Genomic DNA, 23152 nt, shown 5'->3' with positions numbered 1-23152 from the left:
ATCGAACTCATGCGGAAGCGGCTTTAGATTCTCAGTGCTGTGCTTTAACCCGCTGCGCCACTAGGGAGGGCCCCTCAAAGCCTTTTTGACCCTCGGTGATACTATCTCTGGCTTGATGAAATTTCTTCCAATCCTCCACATACATGTTAGAAAAAAGCATACCACTGCAATAATGTTGGGGGATAGAGTCCTGTACCTTCTGTATGTTATAACCCTCTGCCACCAGCATTCAGCCATGCCTCCCCCAACCCCTTTTGAAATTAAAAAAATAAAATAAAATAAAATAAAAATAAGTGTTTTCTTTTACTTTTCTGTTTATTCTTTTTCAGTTTTGGGGGGTTTATTTAAATTCTTTTCATGTTTCTTTTTCTTTTTTCCCTCAACTCATTTCTAATGCTCTTAATGTTTTTCTTTAAAAAAAAAAAAAAAGGCCTTATCTTCTTAGGGAATGAATGTGGGTGGGGTACAGGTGCATGACAGACAAGACTGATTACAATTTCTTAACTTTTGTCATTATTTTCATCCACTTTTGTCAGTTCTGATGCATATTCAAGAGTTATAAGATTTCTCTGGGGAAGGGCCTGATCTCCTAGTGTGTAACCCCCTTCACTGTTTAGGCGGTGAAACTCTCCACTGCCACTCTGTGAGCTGATGTTTTTGAAATAGTCATCTGGCCCCAAGGTCAGAGAGGAATGGGATCCCTCTCTGGGATAAAGTTGGGGGTGGAGGGTCACGTGGTACAAATCACAGGGGTCTCTATTGGGAAATGAAAGCTTAGTGGAGAGGAGTCTCCTCCCTGCCTCAAATTGACAGAAACCAGGTCTCAAACCTCCCCAACTGTGTCCTGGAGGGAGGCGAGAACTCCCTCAGGTTGGGGAGATTGAGGTAGTGTGCCTAGCTCCTTCCTTCCGCCGCAGCATGAAGTCTCCAGGAGCAGCTGGACTCATTGCATAGAAGACATTGGCACTGTCAGGAATCAGGAGCTCTGGCCAGGGGTAAAGACAATAGTTAAAGTCTAACATAATTTCATATTTCTCCCATAAAGGATCCAGGTAACTTTCTGTCATTCACCCTGGGTCCCTTCATTTACTGTTGAGCAAACTTCATTCTCCTCTCATTGGGGAATCTACACAATTTCCTTTTCAAAGTATAAACTCATGCCTCCCCATTGTCCATGAGAAGGGGCAAACTCCTCTTATTTTTCTCCAGAGTCTAGATAACAACCTACCCTGGAAAAACTCTAGTCTCTAGTCACGCATCCCAATTTCCTATCCACCCCACCCTCCTGCATTTCTTACCATGAATAACTTTTGGACACTGAGCACTTGGACAACTTCTAAGTTCTGACTTCCCACTTTTGAGCCTGTACAACCTCAGCTCTCATACTTGACACTTGAGAACTAAAGTATTCCTTCCAAATGTCTAGCCAATTTTCTAGCATGTCCTTTAAAATGTCAACCTCTTGCATCTCCCTCTCAAAAATTGTAACCTCCATTTACTTCCTCACCGAACAATCTCATGTTCCACTACTATGAGTTTCAGTACCATATAGCTCTCTCCCATAACTGATAACTTCAGATTCTCTCATTTCCCCTTAAATCCAAGCCCTGGCCTTTTTCAGATTCCTACTCTACAAAGATATGCACAACTCGTGATCTTATAAATTGAAACCTAGAGAGCCTCCGACACATCCTCTCTTATCTGACTCTGGGCAATCTCACTTCCCCCATAAATCTCAGGAAGATGCTTTTAGTGTCCTCTTCCCTCACACTGAGCCAGGACAACTTCATGATCCCACATAACTAAAGCACAAATATTTTACTGCCTCTTATCTGTACTCTGTGACAGAACCATCTCTGACACTATTAGGGTCATCCTTAACCCTAGTGAATCTGCTGCCCTCCCAGCTATCCCAGCTCACCCTTGTCCCCAGGAAGGAGTTGAAATAGCTGGTAGTCTCGGGCCCAGGGCTGGACCACATTGTGCTTTTGTAAGGCTCGTTGTACCACGCTGGGGGCCTTGTCCTGGCTAGTGAGCTGGGAAGAGAGGGTATAAGGTGAAGTGTGCTGGCCCATGCTCCCAGGGTAGGATTGCCCTCAGTAGATCTGTCCAGTCCTCACCAAGATGCTGCGATATAGGTTCCCATGGTCATTGTCGATGCTGACTCGGATGACTCGGGCCTCTGAGCCCTGCAGTGCAGGGAGTGGGAGTCGAAGGCCACTCAGAGGTGAGGCCAGGGGCTGAGGACCCAGCAGGTCTGCGTTTAGGAGGAACTACAGGCAGCGAAGGGTGTGAGCTGAGCAGTAGAAGAGCTCAAAGTGGGTTCCCTCTCTCATTGATAGATTCAACAATTCCTCCTACACACCTGCAGCCTGGGGACATGCAATTAGGGGGCATGCACCAGCCTATATCTATGCAATCCCACCACTCACAGACCTTCATTCCCTGTTACTCAAACACACACGATCAAGAAACGCACAGACCCATGTTCACACATAAGAAATGCTATGTATATAGAGAGCAGTGAGGACTCACACACAAATGCTCACAGTGGTTGTGTACGCACAAGCCCACATCTATGAGCAGCCCTGCACATTGTCTTGGATACAGTGGATATTCATGCCTACACTCCCCCTTTAGATGTGTCATTCCTGGGGACATCTGCATCCTTACAAGTATGTATGACCATATCCTGGTGTGTCCTGTGAGTGAAAGGAAGCATTGGTCCAGATCTGAGCATAACTGATGGACAATCTCTCAAATAGGGCCTATACGACACCCAAAAGTTTCAGTCAGGAACATGCACATTTCCCATGCATGCACGAGGTCCTGAAATCCTATGTGTCTGCACCTACACACTACACACACACACACACTCCTAGTACCTTGGTGTTGGGGTGCTGGAGTCCTGGAGAGGCCGGGGGACTGCCAGAAGTGTCCCTCAATCTAGGACTAGATGGGGGAGAGCCTGGGGATAGACTGGTAGAGACACAGCCAGAAGTGGGGTGGCTGCTCCCACTCTGACCCTACCATCTTCAGTCCCTTCACCAAATGGATGCTCACCTGGAGGTAGGGGATGAGGGGTCTCCGGGACTCCCACAAGGGGATGAGCCTCGTTCTCGGGACAATTTTCTGAGGAAAGAAACAGGTGATAAGACTGAGGTCAGATTCAATCCCAGGAGCAGTCCCTATCTCTAACCATAGCAAACCCCAACCCCAAGCACAGGCCCTCTGAGACTCACGCACTGAGGCGCTTGGTAAGGCTGATATGTCGCTGGACACGTGGGGAGCTGGGGCAAGAGGCAGCTGGAGGTTCAATGACACGAGAGACTCGGTAGCTGAGGGATCGAGAACACAGGGCAGATGTGGATTGGGGCCAGGAAGCAGTAGGGGTGAGGACATGAGAGAATCACCTGGGAGCTGGTTTTAGGGAAAAGCCAGGGTTGGGCACTGAAGGTCGGGGTCTGGGTATAAGTGGATCATTTCAGATCAGGGTTTTTTTATAGGTGAGATGGCTGGTGGATCACATGGGAATTCACAGGGTGAGCTGAGGAGTCAATGGTTAGGGTAATGGATTCAAATGAATGAAAGGAAACTACTGGAATAGTTGAGTTCAATAGTCAAATACATGTCAAAGCTGGAGTCAATTGTACAGAACTGGGAGTTAATGACTGGGTTCAGATAGTCAGATAAAGCACTTCTAAGGGGGTTAGATAGGGTAAGAAGGTGAGGAAGAAAACATGGGTGGCTGAGTTGAATGGCAAGCTACAAAGTAAAGGTTGAAGTCAAAAAGTGAGGTGGAGTGAAAGTTTGAGGTTAAAGAGTACTTGATTGGACTAGAGATAAGGCGAAGTCAGAGTTTGAGGGTCAGTGTTCAGGAAAGGTTTCAGGAGGAGCTGGAACATGCATGGGGTAAGCAGACTTAGACTGGGTGGGGCTGGTATGGGCCAGGCCACTGGGTGGTCACCTTTGCTCCTCAGTGAGCTGACGCTGGACATGTAGGGCAGCCAGGATGCGTGGGCAGGGTTTCAGGCAGTAGCTCTGGCAACGCTTCTGCAGTTGCTGGATGTGGGCCAGGATCTCCCACTCCTATGGGACAGCTTCTGAGTTCCATTCCAGCCTCTGTGCTACCTCCCAACTCCCCCAAGCCCACCCCTGTGCCCTCTTACCTTCCTCCTCTTCTCAAAGTTGATGAGATCCCCCTAGGTGCAAGTTTTGTTAGAAGTGGAGCCTCCAGGGTCAAGGGTCAAGAGTCAAGGTCAGGGGCTGGGATGTAGGAACCCCCCTGAGCTAAGAGGTAGGAGTCAAGAATGTAGGCAGGGTCAAGGATTAGGAAGGCCCTCTGTGCTGAGGGCCAGTGGTATTAGGATCAGGGGTCAAGGGGCAGGGGTCAGACCTCCAACATATCCGGCAGTGCTGTGTCCAACATAATCAGGTCCGTGAGAAAGGTGCCAAGGTAGGGCACAGGGCCTGGTGGCAGTTTCTGCAGCCCCCCAGAGTTATAGTCACTCTTAGCCATTATCACCCCCATCACAATCCACCCTCCTCTCTGAGGACCCCATTTTGTCCCCATCCCCAAACACCTTACTCACTGAAGGCAAGCTTCTTGGGGGGCTATCCTCCTCTTGGGGTCCCTCAGTGTCCTCTTCCTAGGGGTGGAGAAGAACTGAGCAGTTCTGGGTTTTTTTTGATCCCCTCTTCGGTCCCCAATTCACTATATATACCCAGATGGTGTTCAGCAATCACAGCCAGGTATAAAAGCCAAAGGCAAGGAAAACTGAACAGTGGGATGGGGAAGGAAGCAGATAAATAACTGGGAGCAGGCCCTACTGGAGACAATGGGAAGTGGGGCTTGTGGGGGCCATGGTCCCTAAGGCCAGCCTTTACACAGGTGAGAACAGCTGTCCCCAGTCCGCTACCCTGAATAGTGTCTACACAATAGCATTGTTCTGCCTGGTAATTAAATCATTGCTGGAACAGTTATGATTATATTATGTGTCTCCCAGTCTGGGGTCTGAGTCCCTCCAAATTTTTCCTAAAAGTTGCTCAGTACAACTTATGCAGATTTCCATGCACCTTGAACTTTCATCCTTACTTGAGATGTTGATTCACTCACAGATATTTACTGAGCACCTACTTTGGGGTCAGGCACTGTTTTGAGTGCAGGGGAGGCATCGGAGAACAAAATATCAAAATCCTGGTCTCTTGGAGCAGACATTGGCAAAGGAAAGATGAGCAACCAAGTTCAACACAGAAGGACAGGCAGAGATAAGAGGGGGAGGCAGAGATGCTGAGGAGCTTGGGGACAAAGATCTGGGTAAAGACCCTCAGGAAGTAAATGTGAAGAAGGAACAGACTCAAGGTTCCATTTATTCTGAATTTACCTTAAGAACTGACACTTAATCATCTATAGTAATACATCTTGCCTGTAATTACATCTTGTCTGTAATTAGTCAGACCTGTTGGCACATATTTTTTAGTTCTGTTTATCAAAGTCAAGTCCTAGCACAAATTCCCCCCCCCCCCCGCCCTCACTCTTTGTTGACTCTGGCCTTAAGGACACTTTCCTCTGTAACTTCTGGTATTCGTTGAAGGAATAAATAAGACAGTCACCCAGCTAGAGCAACAGAGGCAGCATAAAAGGTGGAGCCACCCACAAACACGAGGGAGAAAGGACAGTGAGTGTTACAACAATGAAAAACTATGCCCTGCCTGGTTCCAAGTCCCCTTCTTCTGCCTGAAATCCACAGGGCCCCTCACCCATCTATACCTGGAAGAGAATCTCTCTGCTGCTAAGATGGTTGTTCTCATCAGAAAAAATCTGCGAAAGTTTCCTGAAAATGGATAACGGTTCCCTGGTGGAGGTGAGGGGGACAGGAGAGGGTCAGAATTGGTGTGGAGTTGGGTGACCGCAGCAGCCTCCCACACCATGGCCGACTCACTGACTAACAGCTCCCCAGCAGTGCTTGAGCCGGTATATGGGGTTAGACTGCAGAGCTGACAGGATCGCCCTCAGGGAAGAGAAGTTCCGGAGTTCCCGGCAGCGCTGAGGAGAGGTGGGGGTGCTAGTCAGACCCCAGGGTTTGATCCCCCTTAGATGCAGAGACTTCTGGCCTCTGTGTCCCCCACATCTGACAAACTACCCAGCCTCAACCTCCATGTCCTCAAGTCCAACCCATGCCTCCCGCCAAGTCCCAGCCCCTCCCCCTAACCTCCATTCCCCACCTCTGACTTTGTCTTCTGGCATCTCCCCATTCCTTATTTCTACCAGGAAATAAGAATCTCTCCTCAACCCAGAACCCTCCTCCTCGAACCCAAGTCTCAGGCCAGGTGACAACCTTCTTCCTCTTTCCCTCCCTCTTTACATTGCCCCGTCCTTCTCCTCAGTGCCCAACTCTTTCTCCTTTCTGTTCTATGCCCCCCGCAAGCCCCTACTAGTCTCCTTCTGGCTTTTGGCCGGCCCTCCAATCCTCTCTCCATCCACCACCCCTTTCCTAGCAAGCTCCTTGGCAGTTCCAGGCCCTTGGCTGTCCAGGAATATGTTAGACTTTCCCTTCAGCACCTCCCAGCCCCAACTGTATGCTCACTCCCAGACTACTGCCTTCTGCCCACTCCATGACTTTCTTCTTAATCCCAGCCCTCTCCCCGCTCAATTCTTTCTTTACCAGAGTCCCCACCATGCACCTGGGCAATGCAGATCCACTTCTCTATCTGCTGTGCCCTCTGCAGGGTGGCCAGGTTGGGCTCCCCAAGCACAGAACCCAGTACACAGCCAGTCACCATGTTGAACTGGGCCACTGTAGCACGGACAGTGGGGGCGGTGCCTCTGGCTCCTGGCCGATCCCTCTGTGACCACACAGAGCCCAGGCACTCACAGGGCCGCACTCTCGAGAACAGCTCCTGGATGAGAAGAGTGTGTTGGTGAGATCTATATTTAGTGAAGCCCGTCCTCGGCACTAGCCTATGCAGGTTCTCACCACATCCGTCAGGGTCAGTTGTTGAGCTACTTCATCCAGGCTGAAATCTAGGAGGTCCTGGCCTTCTGGCACTTCATCCAGGCAATATTCTGTAAGATCTGCACCAGGGATCTGGGTAGCTCCCAGAAATCCTGAGAGAGCATTACATAGGGTTAAAAATACTCAAGATTGAATCCAGGACTAGCAGTGTGACCTTGGGCAGGTCTCTTGGTGTCTCCGAGCCTCCCTTTCCTCATCTTTAAAATGGGGACCTCCCTGGATGTTTTTAAGAACTAAAGTGCAACAGTAACTTTCCTTGAGCACCTAGGTAGACTTAGCAAGTTAGCACACTAATCCAGTGAGGAAATACTATTATTCACCTTCTCAAGGTGGGGAAACTGAGACATGACAGGGCTTCAAAGCCAGAAACTCCAAGATTGGAGCAGAAAATATAACTTCTTGCCTTTCAATCTGTTAAGATATGGATGGAGGAAAGAACAGAAAATACAAAGGAGGCATCAAAAGACTAATGCACACAGGAGTTGGGGATAGAAGGAATGAACACTGCCATTGCCCCAGCTACAGAAACTAATATCTGTAGGCACTAATGCCTAGATTACAAAGCACAAGACCCAAGCAGATATGATAGCTATAGGGCGCAGACCCAAAGGGAAAGAAATATGGAGACCGAGCCCATTGTGTCATCTCCTCTCCCATTCAGCTTCTACATAGTTTACTCAAAATCAACAACAAACCTAGGAGAAAGAGAAGCTATCTATACGAATGCAGTCTCTGCAATGGCACAGGGCAGCAGTCCTCTGCCCACCTGTGACTATGAAGGTGTCCTTTCCACCAACTGTCTCCCTCTGCAGGGCAGCAGACTCCTGCCTGCCTATGACCTGTACCTGCCAAGACTTCTTTTTAGTGACCTCCCTCAGCAGAGGCTGCTCTTCCCAGGGCCACTCACCTGTGACCATGAAGGTCCCTCTCAGCAAAACTGCTCCTTTCAGGGCAGTTCTTCCAGCCCATTGTGTTTTACTTTTCTGTCCTTTTCCCCAGTAAACTGTGTTTTACTTTTCTGTCCTTTTCCCCATTAAGCCTGCTCCTTAAATATAATTGACTTTCATGGAGAAACTCACCTGGGAAACTCACTGCGTGCTGCTGAAAGGGGAGCTCTAGAGAAACCTTTCCCAGAGTGAGCCCAAGGACTCCATATTCCAAACCCACTAATGACAAAACCAAAAATGACATCATTCTCCATGATGCTATCACAGAACTGGGGTACAGGCCAGAGGTGCGGGGGGTGAGAGGATTCACCAGAGGCAGAGCGGGGAGCAGAACAGGCGGACTGATGAAGTACACTGCTGAGGGGAACAGTGGGTGGGCTAGGAGAGGTCTGCCATACCATGTGGGTCACCTCTGGGGTGGGGATCGAACTCATGCTGAAGTGGCTTTAGCTTCTTAGTGCTGTGCTCTAATCCACTGCGCCACGAGGGAGGGCCCTGTATTGAGGGCCCTGAAATTGTATTTTAGGGTGGCACTTTCAATAGTATATTCTGCAATGGTGGACATACTATCTTTTTTAAAAGAGATTTATTTATTTATGCATACTGAACTGGGATACAGGCCAGAGGTGCGGGGGGTGAGAGGACTCACCAGAGACAGAGTGGGGAGCAGAACAGGCATATTAATGAAGTACACTGTTGAGGGGAGCAGTGGGTGAGACAGGAGAGGTCTGCTGTGCCACGTGGGTTACCTCCCTGGCAGGGGATCTAACTTGTGCTACAGCAGCTGCGTCTAGCTTCATAGTGCTGTGCTTTAAACTATGGTGCCACCAGGGATGGCCCTGGTGGACATACATTCTACCTGTGTTGAAACTACTTTAGAAAAGCAGTTGATACAATTGAAGAAGGGAGTTTTAGTTTTTATCTAATTTTAAATTCAATTTCAAGAGCCAATGGAGACTAGAGGGCTATCACTGTTGGTCTATGTACTCTCCTGATTTGGAACCAGCTCTCAGAAATCTTGATGGCAGAGGGAGCAAGATACTTAGTAACTAAGGAAAATGGAAAGATAAAGTAGAAGTAACTGAGACTTTATTCACTGGAAGAGAGAAAGGCTGCTATTTTGTAAAGCAGAGAGAGGGAAGTGGCCACTTTAATCTGAGGATTAAAACAGAGAAATTAGGGATATCAACACTTTTGTGATGGAATGCATGTGGGTAAAAGATGATATTCCATAAGCAGAACACAATTATTTGATCAACAAATCAGCCTTGTTCTAGCTCCTAGGCTAGACAAAGTCAACAATAAGGCCCTCCCTGGTGGTGGAATGGGTGAAAGCACAGCACTGTGAAGTTATCCACAGCTACTGCAGCACAAGTTCAACCCCCAGCCAGGGAGCTGACCCACATGGTGCAGCAGATCTCTTCTCACCTGCCTGCTGCTCCCCTCAGCAGTGTATTTTAGTCACTGTTTTGCTCCCCACTCTGTATCTGGTGAATCCTGCACCTCTGGCCTATATTCTAGTCCTTGTGTGCATAAATAAATCTAAAAAAATGAAAATTCAACAATAAAACCAAAGTGGCCTTTTCCCGATGCACTCCCAGTATATGCAGGAGCTGAGCAAAGGCCAGGGATCAAGCAAAAAAAGAGTAGTCATGAGTCCCATACAGAAAAATCAAACAGGCCAAGAGGGCCAGGGAATCAAAGAAAGCATCTCTGAGGAGGTTACACTTGAACCTGGATGAAATATGTAGATACTTTTCTCTCCTTCAAAAACTTTCTACAAATAAATAAAATCAGATTAAATAAAACAAAACCAACAAAAGCTACAACAACAACTGGCAGATTCTTTGTATTGAGGAACATATAGTTTGCTAAAACCTACATTAAGAAAATGTCACCATGACTTCTTGCATATGTTTTAAGAAAATGTCACCATGAAAATGTCACCATGACTTCTTGCATATGTTTTAGTAGATTTTTATCTAGTGGATTCTAGCAAGTAAAAATCAATGATAACAACAATAATAAAAATAATACTACTTGCCAAGTCCTCGTTGTTAGTCTATTTACTTGTTTACTGATTATCTTCCCCTGAGAACTGGGAGCTCCTGTTCATTGTCATATGCCCAGAGCTAGTGGCTCTATATATTTGTTGAATGAATAAAGAGACCAATAAAGAAAGTACTGTTATCTCCCCATTTCACAGATAAAGTTCAAAGAGGTGAAGTGACTTATCCAAGATCACAATGTCAGCAAATGGTGGAATTGGGGCTTGAAACCAAGCCTCGTGGCTCCTGGAGCAAGGAGCTAGAAACCCATGGCCTCCTCACCCACTGGTGGAGTATCTTTGTAATTAAGAATGGGGGAGCACAGAGGTACTAAACAAGTACTAAGATATAAGACAAGGAATTATCCCCCATTAAATAGGTGAGGAAACTGAGTCTCACATGGGGTTAAGAACATTACACTGCGACTCAGACAGAGTTATGAACATTGCACAGATCTCCATGAGGGAAGGAAGCCTCTGGGGAAGAGAATACGCAGGGCATGATCAAAGCACTGTCAGAGCCCAGAACCCCTCACCTGCCCAAACCTGGGGCAGCTTTTCTTTCTGCTCTTGCTCTGCTTCCTCCAAGAAATCTCCCAGCAGCTTTTCTGCCTCCTTGGCCTCAACCCCCACTGGGGCTGCCCAGCCTAGAAAGGTGCGGATGTTCTCTAGGTCCGAGTGGGCAGGGGGGTCCCAGAAGTCTTGAGGGTGATCCCGAAGCCAGGAGCCCAGTACTGACACCACAGCCCTGGCCAGAAAGAGAGAACCTCAGAGATGCCTGGACTTCTGGACTTTTGGGGACTCTACCCCTCCAATCTGTTCTTTGACCTCTAGGACTCCCACCACCCCTCCTACCTACCAGCCAGTCAGATGGGAGACTAACCTCAGGTTCTTGTTGAAGCTCAGATCTCTGCCCTCTGTCTTCTTGATCTCTACCCTGGGAATAGCCCCCACCTCCAATCAGGTGAAGAAGAAGGGACTGGAGAGGAGCTTAGGAGAAGGGTTTTGGGGTTGGTTTTTTTTTTCCTGCTTCCAAACCTGAGGGAATAGAGGAAGTGAGGGCCTGGGGTTGAGAACATGGAGGTTTCCCCTTGGTACTGACCCTGGCGGTAGGGGAGGGGGCGGTGGTGGTAGGAGAAGGTCCAGCACTCGGGAAGTGGGCACAAAGGCCCGGTGGGTGGCCAGGAAGGCAGGTATGAAACTTGGGTCCTGCTCCGGGTCTCCAAACACCAACTCCCGAACCAGCCGGTCCAGCGGTGCCGCCCTGAGTGCCCGAACCTTGCTGGTGCGGTAATGGAGGAAAGCGTCGGTAGAGGGTCTGTGGGTCTGTGGGCAGGGGCAGCATTGAGACACTGACTTGCCCCCAACTCCTGCAAACCTTTTCCAATCAATTCTATTGCTAGTACCTCCCTTGCATCCGATTTTATCTATCCCTCTGGGAACGGCACCCTTGACTCTTTAATTCCACCCGTGTACAAATGAGTCCCTACGACCAACTCTCAGACTCCCAGACCCTAACTTCAAGCCTCACTCGGCCATTTAAAGCTCCTCCTGGCTCCCTAGTAGCGCCTTTAAGGCCGCTCCAGATTCCTGCTCCCCGCCCCACCCTACTCTCACCTGGCTGCTTCTAAAAACCACCCCTCCCTCCAGCTTCTCCTCTCTAAATCAGACTTACCTTGATTCAGTCGTCCAGTTCAGTCTCCAAGTTCTGCTTCCGAACCGCGCCTCCACCTGGTTTCGCTCCAGCCTGACTCTTGCCCCCCGCCCCGTGGTCTCTAAGCTCCGCCCCCGAACCCGAACTCCCGCCGCCAGCTCGGTCCCACCACTCTCTACCTCTAGGCCCCTCCACTCAGCCCGCCCTCCACTAGGTCGCTCCGGTCCGGGTCTTCCAGCTCGTTCCTTACCTGACTGCTCCCAGACCCTTCGCCCGGGCTCAAGTGCTGGCTGCGTTGCCGCCGCAGGGAGACACTGTACACCACACCGTCCTCCGTCTCCTCGCCCCATTCCTGCAGCGGCGCCTGGACCAAGGCGGGCTGAGGGTGCGGTGGGGAGACAGGTCCCCAGACCTCGGCTGCCCTCTCCCTTGAGGACGCTGGCTAGGTCTTCCAGTTCCAAACCCCTCCCTAGTCGGAGTTGGCGAAACTAGGGTCCCAGAATAAGAAAATCCCTACGGCGCCGTGGATAGCCGTCCTTGTCGTGGGGTGGGGTGGTATTTGGGGACATGCCGGGTTCCAGATTCAAGGAGTCTTTCTCTGACCTCTCTGGCTCGGAGACGAGCCCCTATCTCGAAGAGGAATCAGCCACTTCAGTGGCTCGAGGTAAGGGAATCCTGTACTGGTTAGAAGGGTCCGATTTGCCTGTAGATATGGCTCAAGGGTCAGGGACCTACAGTTTCTAGACCTGAGGATCTCCAGACCCCCTTACCAGGGCGAGCTCCTTCCCCGCTGTCCGCTCCATGGCCCACGCCCGTCCCGCTCCACCGCTCCGCTGAGTGAGGCGGAAGGGCCTGCGGGCAGCGGGCAGCAGGCTGGTGCTGGAGCTGATGGGGCGGGGCGGAAGGGCCACGGGAGGGCGGAGCCCGCGGGATGGGGTGGCCCGAACCTAGGGCTCACGGATACCCCCAACCAGACCCCCGTGCCAAGACCCTGCCCGGAAGAGGTCCCTGACAGTCTGTCCTGACAGGTGTGTCTCAATCAGTGCCCGGGAGAACATCTTTCCCAAGGGGAGGGCTCTTTTTCGTGTGTTGCCTGATGTGGAGGAGGAGCTAGAGTTTATAGCTAAATAGGGACTAGGTCTGTGTGGTCTTGCAGAATCCCCTCAGGAGGGATGTGCTGGCCTGTCATTTCTCTGGAGGAGTGAGGTGGCGCTCAGTCTGTGTCCCCAGCTGATGGGAGTCACTCCTTCGGAGACTCAGGGCTGTGTTCCCAGGTTTTAAGGGGCAGCCGTATTGGGGGGAGGGGGAGATACGGGTCAAGAAGAGGCAAATACCCAAGGGACTGATCGGTGACCTTTATTGCTCAATTCTGAGGCCAGTGCAGACAGCCGGGAAGATTTACTGTGGGAAAGTCTGCTGGCCCGGCTCCCTTCTCTACTCCAGGCATAGCCGGCTAGGCGGCTCAGCTCTCTTCTCTGGGCCCTGTTCAGCCCTTGAAGTCTCCCGTGGGCCCAAAACTGGGCCCACCGAGGTGGGGGTCTCCACAGGGTCCCGGAAGCACCAGGTGGGCGCTAGGGCTAGTCTAGGATCTCCTAGAGCGACTGCGCTTCCTGCTGCGGGATTCTATTAATTTCTGAGAACGGATCTTCAGGGCAGCCCGTGTTACCACGTCGTTGTCTTCGTCCTCACTCTCCTCTTCGTCTACCAAGGTAAAGGAGGTCAACTAGGTTCCTGTCCCTAGCTTAGGTTTCCCGTTTCAGTCTTTATCACCCCACCCCCACCTTGGCGCTAGGCCTCGAACCACCTCCCCCGCAGCTCCTCTTAGCGCCCCAACCCCGCCCCTTTTTCGTGTCCTTACCAAAGAACTTGTCCTTGGTAGTACTGGCAAGGGGCAAGGCGATGCGGGTGTTGTAGAAGGGCAGCCTTCCCTCTAGGCTGGTGTAGAACTGTTGGGGGTGGGGGGTAGTGTGGGCAGGGAAGCCGCTGCAAGGAAATCCAGTTCCACCTCCTCCCCATCCCATATATAAATATACTGACTCCATACAGGACCACTGTCCACTCCTGTTTTTCTCTGATTCAGCCATGTAGTGTGTTCTCAGCAGGCATCCTGATGCCTAGGACCTGTCCCCTTGTTCACCCCCAGACACACCCTTGATCTCTAGGTCCCACCCTTTGGCCTGTGGCCAGAACCCTGGGTCCCCTTAAAAGTACTTTCCTCCAATCTTCCTCAGCTCTCCTGATTCTTGGCTTCAAAAAACCGCACCCGATGTCCCTAAAGCCCATTTCTAGCCCAATGTCCTCCTTCCCAGCCTCCAGAGGATTGTTTGCTCTCCTCCCTGGGTTTTCACCCCAGCCCCTGAACCCTCAGCCCCAATTTTGGGCTGTATGGGCACCTCGCGGTCGGAGAGGTGGCGCAGCATCTCCGCCACGTCATGGCCATAGAGTTGCGCCTGCAGCTTCAGCAGCTTTTCCTCCACGAATCCCAGCAGATTGGGCAGATAGTCACCTGAGTTGGGATCCAGATCCTTTTCTGAGAAGCGGCCGCCCTCCTGTGCCCCAAAGCAAAGCAGGGTCAGACTGGGGGTATGGGGCTGGGGGCTGGACAGGTCCCGCCCAGTGGGCGGGGCTCTTCATTTCAGAGGCCTGGTCTTAGAGGTGAGTGGCTTACCAACAACTGTGCTGAGGGCCTCTGCAGTTAAGGGCCAAGCCTGTGAGTGCAGAGACTATGACCTCCAGAAACACAAGGATGGGGGATGCAGGTTGGGGGAGGAGGTGTCTTAATGATGAGGTCAGCAATAACTTGAGAAAGGCCTCTTCTGGGGATCACCTTCTGAAGACATGGGACTCTGCTGCGGGCAGGGTGGAGCTTCTTCTTTTTGGGGCCATTCTAGGGTTGGATCTGGCCATTCCAGGTCTCAGATTTCTTGGGGGGGGGGCAAGGTGGGATAGTACTTGGGGGACAAGGGTCTCTCAAGTTCTGAGCCTCTTAAATAAGTGTGTTTTCCCAAGGACTGAGGTAGAAACTCTAAGGAATGGGGTGAGATCCCTGTAGGTAGGTTCTTGATATCCTGGACTGGGCTTGAAGTAGGTTCCCTTGAGGTGTGGCTTCGGCTTTTTAGGCTCTGGGAGCTTCTGGTTGGGGCTTTCTCCATGTGGGCTTGGGGGGCTTGAGAGGGTGGGGAGGTAGAAGGGGTGGGGAGTGGACCTACCACTGTGATGTTGTTTAGCTTGCCCGATAGGTGCTCCAGGCCTTCCTTGGCAACCTGCAACGCCCGCATGGAGCGCTCCAGCTGATCCTGTGCCTCAGCACGTCTCTGCTCCTCCACTTTGACACGCTCCTGCAACTCGGTGTTCAGTTTCTGCTCACTGAAGAGAGCGGAGAGGCACTCAGTAGAGTGATGTGGAGCCAGAAGCCCCCCACTTTCTTCCTTGCTCACCAGAGCCTTACCTCACCAGCATGGTCTCTCCTGAATACTTGAGGTCTTCCAGCTCCCGCTGCAGTTGTTTCTTTTCTTGCTTCAGCGTCAGCAGCGTCTGTTCATTCTCTGTCTTGAGCATCTCCAACTGCGAGAATGTGTCGCCCTGGGCCAGGAACCTGCGCACCACCGCCTGTGGGCCACCAGCCCCAGTCAGAAAAAGAGCATGGGGAGGCGTCAATGCACCTCTCCTTCCCACTGCATGCTTCCTCCTCCCTCCGCCACCCCCCACAGGACAAGTGCGTGAAGCAGGTGGCTTCTGCACAACTGAGACCAACAGACTCAATTAGTTGGACTCAGGGATGCTTCAAGAATATACAGCTTCATATAAATAACTTTTGTAGGGTCCTTTCTTGATATAAAGAATTTGACTCAAGGGCCTCCCTGGTGACACAGCACTATGAAGCTATTTACAGCCACTGTAGCATAAGTTCAATCCCCTGGCCAGGGAGGTGACCCACAAGTTGTGGCAGACCTCTCAGCAGTGTGTTTAAGTCAGTCCACCTGTTCTGCTCCCTGCTCTGTTTCTGGTGAATCCTTTTACGCTCCCCGCACCTCTGGCCTATATCCCAGTTCTTGTATGCATAAATAAATAAAAACTTCTTTTAAAAAAGAATGTAGCTCAGCCCAAATCAGTGTGTGACAAAATCAACATGCCCGCTACATTCTGGTGGTCAGTCTTGCCCAATCTTTCAAGGAAATAAGGGACAAAGCTGGAGCACCCCACCCCCTAGGCTGATTTCTGGAAAGGGACCTGGCATATTGCCCCAGAAGAACCCACAGATGAGAGTGGTGGAACTCCTGGAGTCAACCTATGAGAGCAGTAGCAGGATGGAGAGTCCCGAGAGGGAGAAACTGAATTGGGGTTCAGTGGGAATACTGTTGACTAGAGGAGAATGTAAAGAAAGGCCTTAGAATATTTCATGAAAATGCTGTGAAGTGTGGAATCCAGGGTAGGGGCCCCATTTACCCCAGTCTAAAAGTGACACTGGGTAGTCTACTGTGCCCCAGATCCATCTCACAGGTGCCAGAGACACAAGATAAGACAAAGAATTCCCAGTTTTCACAGAGCTGCCATGCCAAAGAAGTAAGCAACCACATAAAAGTGAATATAACAGAAGGATAGCCAAAACAGCTCATGTGGGTTTTGTGCAAGGGACATCAGAAAAAGGGGGTAGTAGCTGTGTCTTTTATTTTTTTTTAAGATTTATTCATTTATGCATATTGGAACTGGGGTATAGGTCAGAGGTATGGGGGATGGTGGTGAAAGGATTCACCAGAGATAGAATGGGGAAATAGAACAGGTGGACTGAGTGAAACACACTGCTGAAGGGAGCAGTGGGCAAGTCAGGAGATGTCTGCCGTGCTGTGTGGGTCACCTCCCTGGCTGGGGATCGAACTGCTGCTGTAGTGGCCATGGATAGCTTCATAGTGCTGTGCTTTAACCCGTCATGCTACCAGGGAGGACCCAGTAGTAGCTATGTCTTTTAAGAGCAGATTTGTGTACTGAGGAATTGATCAAGCTGAAAGGTGGAGCTAGATGTATTGGCTTCAGGGGAGGGCTTTGCAGGCAGCACTCACATGAGTTTCTGCCACGCCGGTAGCATCCTTCACCTTGCCAAAGAGCATCTCCATCTGGTACCTGCCCCAGCGTTTCCTTAGTTCCTCTTCCTTAGCACGCAGGTTATCCTGGATGGTATCGTCTGACTGCAGCAGCAAGTGCTCTCGCTGGGTCTGCTTGGAGGTTGAGGTTTGTAGTGAGGGGCGGAGATAAAGGGAAGGGGATGAGTTTATGGTAGGTTAGGGGGCAGGGGTATCCATATAGGAATAAGGAGGAGGCAGGCCAGAGCTGGGGGGTCAGGACAATTGGGGTCAGGTAAGGGATTCCAGGCAGGGCTCAGGAGTGAGGAACAGAGCATACCACCTGATGTTCTCTGGGCAACATTACAGATGGTGCAGAGAGTTTGGGCCTATAGCTAAAGGGCTGGCTAAATGCTGGATCACATTTAGGGCTAGGGCCCAGAGATATGGGCTGGGATGGGTACCATCGAGTAAGCAAGGTGTGCTGCAAGCTAGTTCAGAACCAAAAAGGGGCAATCAGGTGGCCAGAAAGTTGGGGTCAAAGACGTGGGAGGAGTCCTGGCATCAAGTGGAGTTGGGGGAGGAGTCTGGATAAAAAAATCTGGAGTGCGGGACAAGGTAGCAGGCAATGTAGAGGTGTGACCAGGAATGCTACTACAGCAGCAGGATCTGAACCTGCATTCCTGGATGCTCCCACCTTGCGTTCCATGCGTTCGTTCTGCAGCTTCCTCTCTTCCTCACGCTTCTTGCACTCATTTATGTAGCGCTCACGTTTCTTACGCTCTCGGAACACAGTTTCCTCCAAATACTGCAGCTGATTCTAAAGGCAGGGGAACAGGGGATCCAGCTCGCAACCTACCACAGGCCTTACAGGGACGGTGGACCCAAATCTGAATGGCTGGGCCAGGCCACAGAGGTCTGGGACATAGATGAGAGGGGCTCAAGTATAGTGGCCACTCAGATTCTAGGATAGTGAGACCATGGTAGTTGGACAGGACCCCCAGATTCTGGTGGGCTCGCACCTTGGCAATGTCCCGGGCATTGAGTGCTTCTCGGTTCACCAAATGCAATTCCTCTAGCTCATGTTTTGTCTTTACTACTTCAGCTTCCATGGAGTCCAACCTGTTCTCTAAATTAAGGCTTTCCTCCTGGAAGCATGGGAAATAGGCATAATTGTCACCACAGTCTCTGCCCAGCAAGGCTGCCTCTCACTTGTCTCTCTCTACCTCCAGGCTATCCTACCTGCAGGTAGGCCTTGAGCTGCAAGTACACACTGGTTATGTGTTCCGCCTCTTCTGCCTTCATCCGGGCCTTCTCCAGACGGTTTTCAAGGTTCCGCATGGTCTAGATGAAAGCAAAACTGAGCTGAGTCCTCTCTCTCAACTCTCAATTTCTCCTCTAGGCTCAACCCCTCCCCCATCTCACCGGCCCCACCTTGGCCACCTCCGAGTTGCCTTCTTGTGCCTCGGCCATCTCCAGCTCCCGCAGATTGTACTGTAGCTGGAGTTCCTCCAGGTGCTTCTGCCGCAAGCCTACTTGGTGCCGCAGAGCATTCAACTGCTTCACCTTCTCACTCAGCCTGTGGTCCAGGTGCTCCAGAGCCTGCTGGAGAAGGGGTAGTGGGGCAGAGGCCTGAATTCCCATCTAGTCCTTCATCCCTTCCTTCTCCAGATCTTGGCTTTCATCTCCCTTTTCTCTTGGCAGCATCTGACCTGGTAAGCCTCCTCCTATAAATTCTCTTCTTTGGTGGCTCCTAGAACCTCCACTATTTGGCTTTCCACCTACCTCCCTGACTTTCCCTTCTTTCCAACCCCTTTGCTCCTGGAAAGAAGCCCGAGGTTCTTCTCTCCCTGGCCACACCATCCTATCAAGTCTCCAGGTTGTCAAGGCTGCCCATACAATAAAAATGTCCAAATTTGATATATCACATATCCATGTCCTTCCAAGTATCTCCACAGGTACTTCAAAGTCATCATGTCCAAAATCAAGCAAACTTGCCTTTCTTACATTTTCCCCATCTCAGTTCATGCTAGCATGCTTGTCAAAAACTTTTATGTCCTCTCACTTTCTTTTTTTTTTTTTTTTGTCTCCCATGTGTATCCTAATTTGTTAGCGATTCTTTGCTCAACTTCAAAAGCTTGCACAGGGATCTCTTTCATTCTTTCTTTTTCTACCATTTGTGTCCTAGTCTTGCACTGTGGCCCAAGTGCAATCCCCAGCCAGGAAGCTGACCCACATAGAATGCAGCAGTCCTCTTCTGTCTCACCCGCTGCTCCCTTCGGCAGTGTATTGCAGCTTATCTGCCTGTTCTGCTTCCCACTCTGACTCTCTCTCTGATGAATCCTCTTACTCCCCACATCTCTGGCCTACACCTCAGTGTTTGTATGAATAATTACATAAAATAAATCTTAAGGGGCCTCCCTGGTAGCACAAAGGGGTAAGTCTCAGCACTGTGAATCTATTAACAGCCACTGCAGCATTATTTTGTTCCCAGCCAGAGAGCTAGGTGAAGCAGACCTCTTCTGTCCCATCCACTGCTCCCTTTCGCAGTGTATTTCAGTCTATTTGCCTGTTCTGCTCCCCACTGTCTCTGGTGGATCTTCTCTCCCTCTATCCCCCCACACCTCTGGCCTACACCCCGGTTCTTGTATGCATAAATAAGTAAAATAAATCTTTTTTCTAAATATTTATTTATTTATGCATACAGAACTGGGGTATGGGCCAGAGGTACAGGGGTGGTGATAGAACTCACCAGAGACAGAGTGGGGAGCAGAACAGGCTGACTGATAAAATGCACTGCTGAGGGGAGCAGCAGGTGGGTCAGGAGAGGTCTGCCACGCCATGTGGATCACCTCCGGGGCAGGCGGGGATCGAACTCATGTGGAAGCGGCTTTCGATTCTCAGTGCTGTGCTTTAACCTGCTGCGCCACCAGGGAGGGCCTACACCCATTTTTTATAAAAAGATTTATTTTGGGGCCATCCCTGGTGGCGCAGCAGGTTAAAGCACAGCACTGAGAATCTAAAGCCGCTTGCGCATGAGTTCGATCCCCGCCTGCCCTGGAGGTGACCACATGGCGTGGCAGACCTCTCCTGACCCGCCCGCTGCTCCCCTCAGCAGTGTACTTCGTCCATCTGCCTGTTCTGTTCCCCGCTCTGTCTCTGGTGAAGCCTCTCGCTGCCCCTGAGTCTGTGGCCTGTACCCCAGTTCTGTATGCAAAAATAAATAAATCTTTGAAAAAAAAATGGGTATAGACCAGAGGTACAGGGGTGGAGGGGAAGAGAATCCACCAGAGACAGAATAGGGAGCTGAACAAGGGTATTTATGAAATACACTGCTGAGGGGAGCAGCAGGTAAGACAGAAGAGGTTTGCTGTACCATGTGGGTTAGCTCCCTGGATCAACTCATGCAGAGGGGCTGGTGATAGCTTGACAGTGCTGTGACTTTAACCTCTGCACCACCAGAAAGGCCCAAATAAATAAATCTTTAAAAAAAAAATCTGCCCTTTTGGGAAAAATACCAGATGGTTTTACTCATAGAAGGAGTATAAAGGACCAGGGGAGAAAGTAATAATAATAATGAATAACTATATACCAGAGACACTTTATGGGGGGTGGAATGGGAAATGGGATCAAAAATGGTGGTGGTGGGGGGAAGTGCACAGGACTATGGTGATGACACATGGGTGATATGGTGATGGGAAGCCCATAGGGATTACAACTGAGATGGGAAAAGGCACAAAATGATGTAAAAATAAACTATTATATTAAAAAAAATTGCCCTTTTGAACCCTCTTATGGGTAGTGGGAATGCAAACTGATCCAAGCACTAAGGAAAGCTGTGTGGAGATTCCTCAAACTACTAAAAATAGAGCTACCATATGACCCAGGGATCCCACTCTTAGGAATCTAGCCAAAGGACATAAAAACATTAATTTGAAAAGAAACCTATGTTTATTGCAGCACTATTTACAATAGCTAAGATAAGGAAACAACCCAAAAACAGATGAGTAGATCAAGAAAATGTGGTAGATATACAAAATGGAATACTACTCAGCAATCAAAAAATAAACTCAAGGCATTTACAGCAACATATATGGAATTAGAAGGGATTATGCTTAGTGAAATAAGTCAGAAGGTGAAAGAAAAATATTAGATAGTTTCACTTACAGAAGAAATATAGGGAATCTGAACAAAGAGTCAAAAAAGAGAGACAAAAGTTGCAGATAAACTATAGATATGAGGCATACAGTAGGAGACCAGGGAAGGAGATGGGTCAAGATAGGGGAGGGAAGAGCACAAGGGACTCTGGTAATGGTTCATGGGTGATGTGGTAATGGGAGTCTACACAGGAGCACAGATATCAACTATCATACAAAATTAAACAACAATGTATGAAAAGAAATCTGCCCTCTCGTCATCACTAGTATGAAATCCCTATCACTAGAAAGCCCCAGCATGACAGCTGCTGCTGACTTGCCTGACCTCCTACAGAGATCACTCAGTCACTCCCATCTGGCCAACAATCTCCCCTATGTCTCCAAAACTCTATTGTTAGTTTCTACCCCAAGGATTTTGCACTTACTGTTCTCTTTGCCTGGATTGCACTTCCTCAGATCATTTCCTGCCTATACCATTCTTTGCTCAAATAATAACTTCTTTAGAAAGAGAGGGTTTTGCAGGCCCTCCCTGGTGGTGCAATGGGTTAAAGCACCGTACTACGAAGCTATCCACAACCACTGTAGCACAAGTTCAATACCCAGCTAGGGAGGTGACCCACATGGTGCAGCAGACCTCTCCTGACCCTCAACAGTCTATTTCAGTTGATCTGCCTGTTCTGCTCCCCATTCTGTTTTTGGTGAATCCTCTCACCCCTGCACATCTTGTCTGTGACCCAGTTCTGTATGCATAGATAAATAAATCTTCAAAAAATAAGAGTGAGAAAGAAGTCTTTGCTAACCCCTCCTCCTATCTCATCTGCTCCAATTTAGCTCTAGTAAGTCAATCTGTCACTAATGGAAATGACTTTTTCCCTATATTTCTTGTTTTGGGATTATGTTGTTTTCCCACTGAAGTTACCAACAGTTAGTACCATGTTAGGCATATGGTTGGTACATGAAAAAGATTAATCAAATGGGGAAAGGAATGGCATCCAGTGTGGAGAAAGTAATGTAGAGGGTGAGATAGAAGGCAGGGAGTCTACTGGGAAGGGAATCCAGGTTGGAAATGAAGGGAGAGGGCCAGTGGATTGAGGTTGGGGCAAACCTGGCTGGTTCTGTTCTTCAGGTATGGTGTCTCTGACTTCCATTCCTTAATCACTGCCTGGATCACTTTCCCATCTCCCTACAAGGAGAGAAGTTCAGTCACTGCTAATCCAAGTCACCTCCACCTGAGGCAGTGCCATTGCTCTAGGTATGCTGTCCTTGGCCCTCTGGAAACCTCTCACCCACTGATGTACCCTCACCTGGAGCAGATCAGTAAGCTGTAGTTGCAGCATCCTGATCTCCTCTCGGAGTTGACTGATGGTCTCCTGATTCTTCTTGATGTTCCACTGGGCATTTTCATAAAAAGCCTTCCGGTCACCCTCTGGGATCATGTAAGGTGGGCAGACACAAGCACATGATCATGGAGGGGCTACTTCCCAAAGGGAAGAGCACTTTGTAGTCATCAATATAATAACAGCAATTTACTTTGTACATTTATTATGTTGTTGAAAACTTACCTTCAAACTTTCCAGGTATCTGGAAAGATGGGTGAAATACTACATGACACACACCTCAGTAACATCTTTAAAGATAGAACACCCAATGCAACAATAGTGAAGGAAAGGATAAAGAGATGGCGCTACATCAAGTTAAAAGAGCTTCTGTACAGCAAGAGACATTACAAACAACAAACAAATAGCCCACTGATTGGGAAAACATTTTCTCACACAAAGCTAGCAATAAAGGATTGATCACAAAGATATACAAAGAACTGATGAAACTCAACAAAAATAAACAACCCCATCAAAAAATGGGAGGAAGAGAGCTAAAAAGACACTTCTCCAAGGAGGAAAGGCAGATGGCCAACAAACATATGAAAAAATGTTCAACATCACTTGTAATAAGGGAGATGCAAATTAAAACCACAATGAGATACTCCCTCACCTCAGTGAAAATGGCACATCTTCAAACAACTAGCAACAATAAATGTTGGTGAAGATGTGGCGAAAAAGGAACTCTCCTGCACTGCTGGTGGGAATCAAACTAGTACAACCACTATGGAAAACTGTTTGGAGGTTCCTCAGACTGCTTAATACGGAGCTTCTCTACAACCCAGCAATCCCACTCCTAGGTACCTACCCAAAAGATACAAAAACACTGATTCAAAAAGACACCGGCACCCCCATGTTTACTGATGCTTTATTTACAATTGGAAAGACATGGAAACAG

At 49.4% G+C, this 23152-nt stretch overlaps 2 protein-coding genes across 7 annotated transcripts in view; both read right to left on the bottom strand.

Annotated features, from left to right (window-relative positions):
- Positions 1-376: 376 nt before the first annotated feature.
- On the bottom strand, positions 377-12543 carry RGL3 (ral guanine nucleotide dissociation stimulator-like 3). Of its 4 annotated transcripts, none has more exons than XM_012729594.1 (19): positions 12435-12532; positions 11915-12028; positions 11113-11336; positions 10894-10947; positions 10547-10758; positions 6978-7108; positions 6685-6900; positions 5943-6046; positions 5771-5855; positions 4593-4649; positions 4397-4483; positions 4170-4202; positions 3968-4089; positions 3243-3338; positions 3064-3132; positions 2886-2952; positions 2121-2273; positions 1922-2036; positions 377-985 (listed from the first exon to the last, which is right to left on the bottom strand). In XM_012729594.1, the coding sequence occupies exons 1-19, from the start codon at positions 12465-12467 to the stop codon at positions 867-869; spliced, it is 2091 nt and encodes a 696-aa protein (XP_012585048.1). In that variant the 5' UTR covers positions 12468-12532; the 3' UTR covers positions 377-866. The 4 variants fall into 4 exon arrangements, with proteins under 4 accessions (XP_012585048.1, XP_004689060.1, XP_012585049.1 ...); XM_004689003.2 differs by having other exon boundaries at positions 2886-2979; positions 12435-12530; XM_012729595.1 differs by lacking the exon at positions 3243-3338 and having other exon boundaries at positions 2886-2979; positions 12435-12534.
- A 425-nt stretch (positions 12544-12968) lies between these two features.
- The window catches only part of CCDC151 (coiled-coil domain containing 151), an 11863-nt gene continuing 1679 nt past the window's right edge, over positions 12969-23152 (bottom strand). Inside the window, exons 2-13 of one of the 3 annotated variants that reach the window (XM_012729597.1) lie at positions 22183-22304; positions 21984-22061; positions 18156-18326; positions 17964-18065; positions 17744-17869; positions 17419-17541; positions 16722-16874; positions 15113-15273; positions 14874-15030; positions 14058-14213; positions 13523-13610; positions 12969-13365 (exon numbers count right to left, since the gene is read on the bottom strand). In XM_012729597.1, the coding sequence (XP_012585051.1) occupies positions 13247-13365; positions 13523-13610; positions 14058-14213; positions 14874-15030; positions 15113-15273; positions 16722-16874; positions 17419-17541; positions 17744-17869; positions 17964-18065; positions 18156-18326; positions 21984-22061; positions 22183-22304 (1556 nt within the window). In that variant the 3' untranslated portion in view covers positions 12969-13246. The remainder of the gene's footprint in view (positions 13366-13522; positions 13611-14057; positions 14214-14873; positions 15031-15112; positions 15274-16721; positions 16875-17418; positions 17542-17743; positions 17870-17963; positions 18066-18155; positions 18327-21983; positions 22062-22182; positions 22305-23152) is intronic. The other 2 variants (XM_012729600.1, XM_012729599.1) reach the window with 2 other exon arrangements.

This window comes from Condylura cristata, unplaced genomic scaffold, assembly GCF_000260355.1.
Source record: "Condylura cristata isolate star-nosed mole 26May11 unplaced genomic scaffold, ConCri1.0 scaffold00025, whole genome shotgun sequence".
Taxonomy (NCBI): domain Eukaryota; kingdom Metazoa; phylum Chordata; class Mammalia; order Eulipotyphla; family Talpidae; genus Condylura; species Condylura cristata.
This window is presented reverse-complemented; position numbering and strand designations above follow the sequence as displayed.

Coding starts and splice junctions, on each gene's coding strand:
- RGL3 (XM_004689003.2), bottom strand. CDS start 12,467: ATGGAGCGGACAGCGGGGAAGGAGCTCGCCCTG. Junction 11,337..11,914: donor AAGGGTCTGGGAGCAGTCAG/GTAAGGAACGAG, acceptor CCCTGCCCACAG/ACCCACAGACCCTCTACCGA. Junction 4,203..4,396: donor CACTGCCGGATATGTTGGAG/GTCTGACCCCTG, acceptor ACTTGCACCTAG/GGGGATCTCATCAACTTTGA.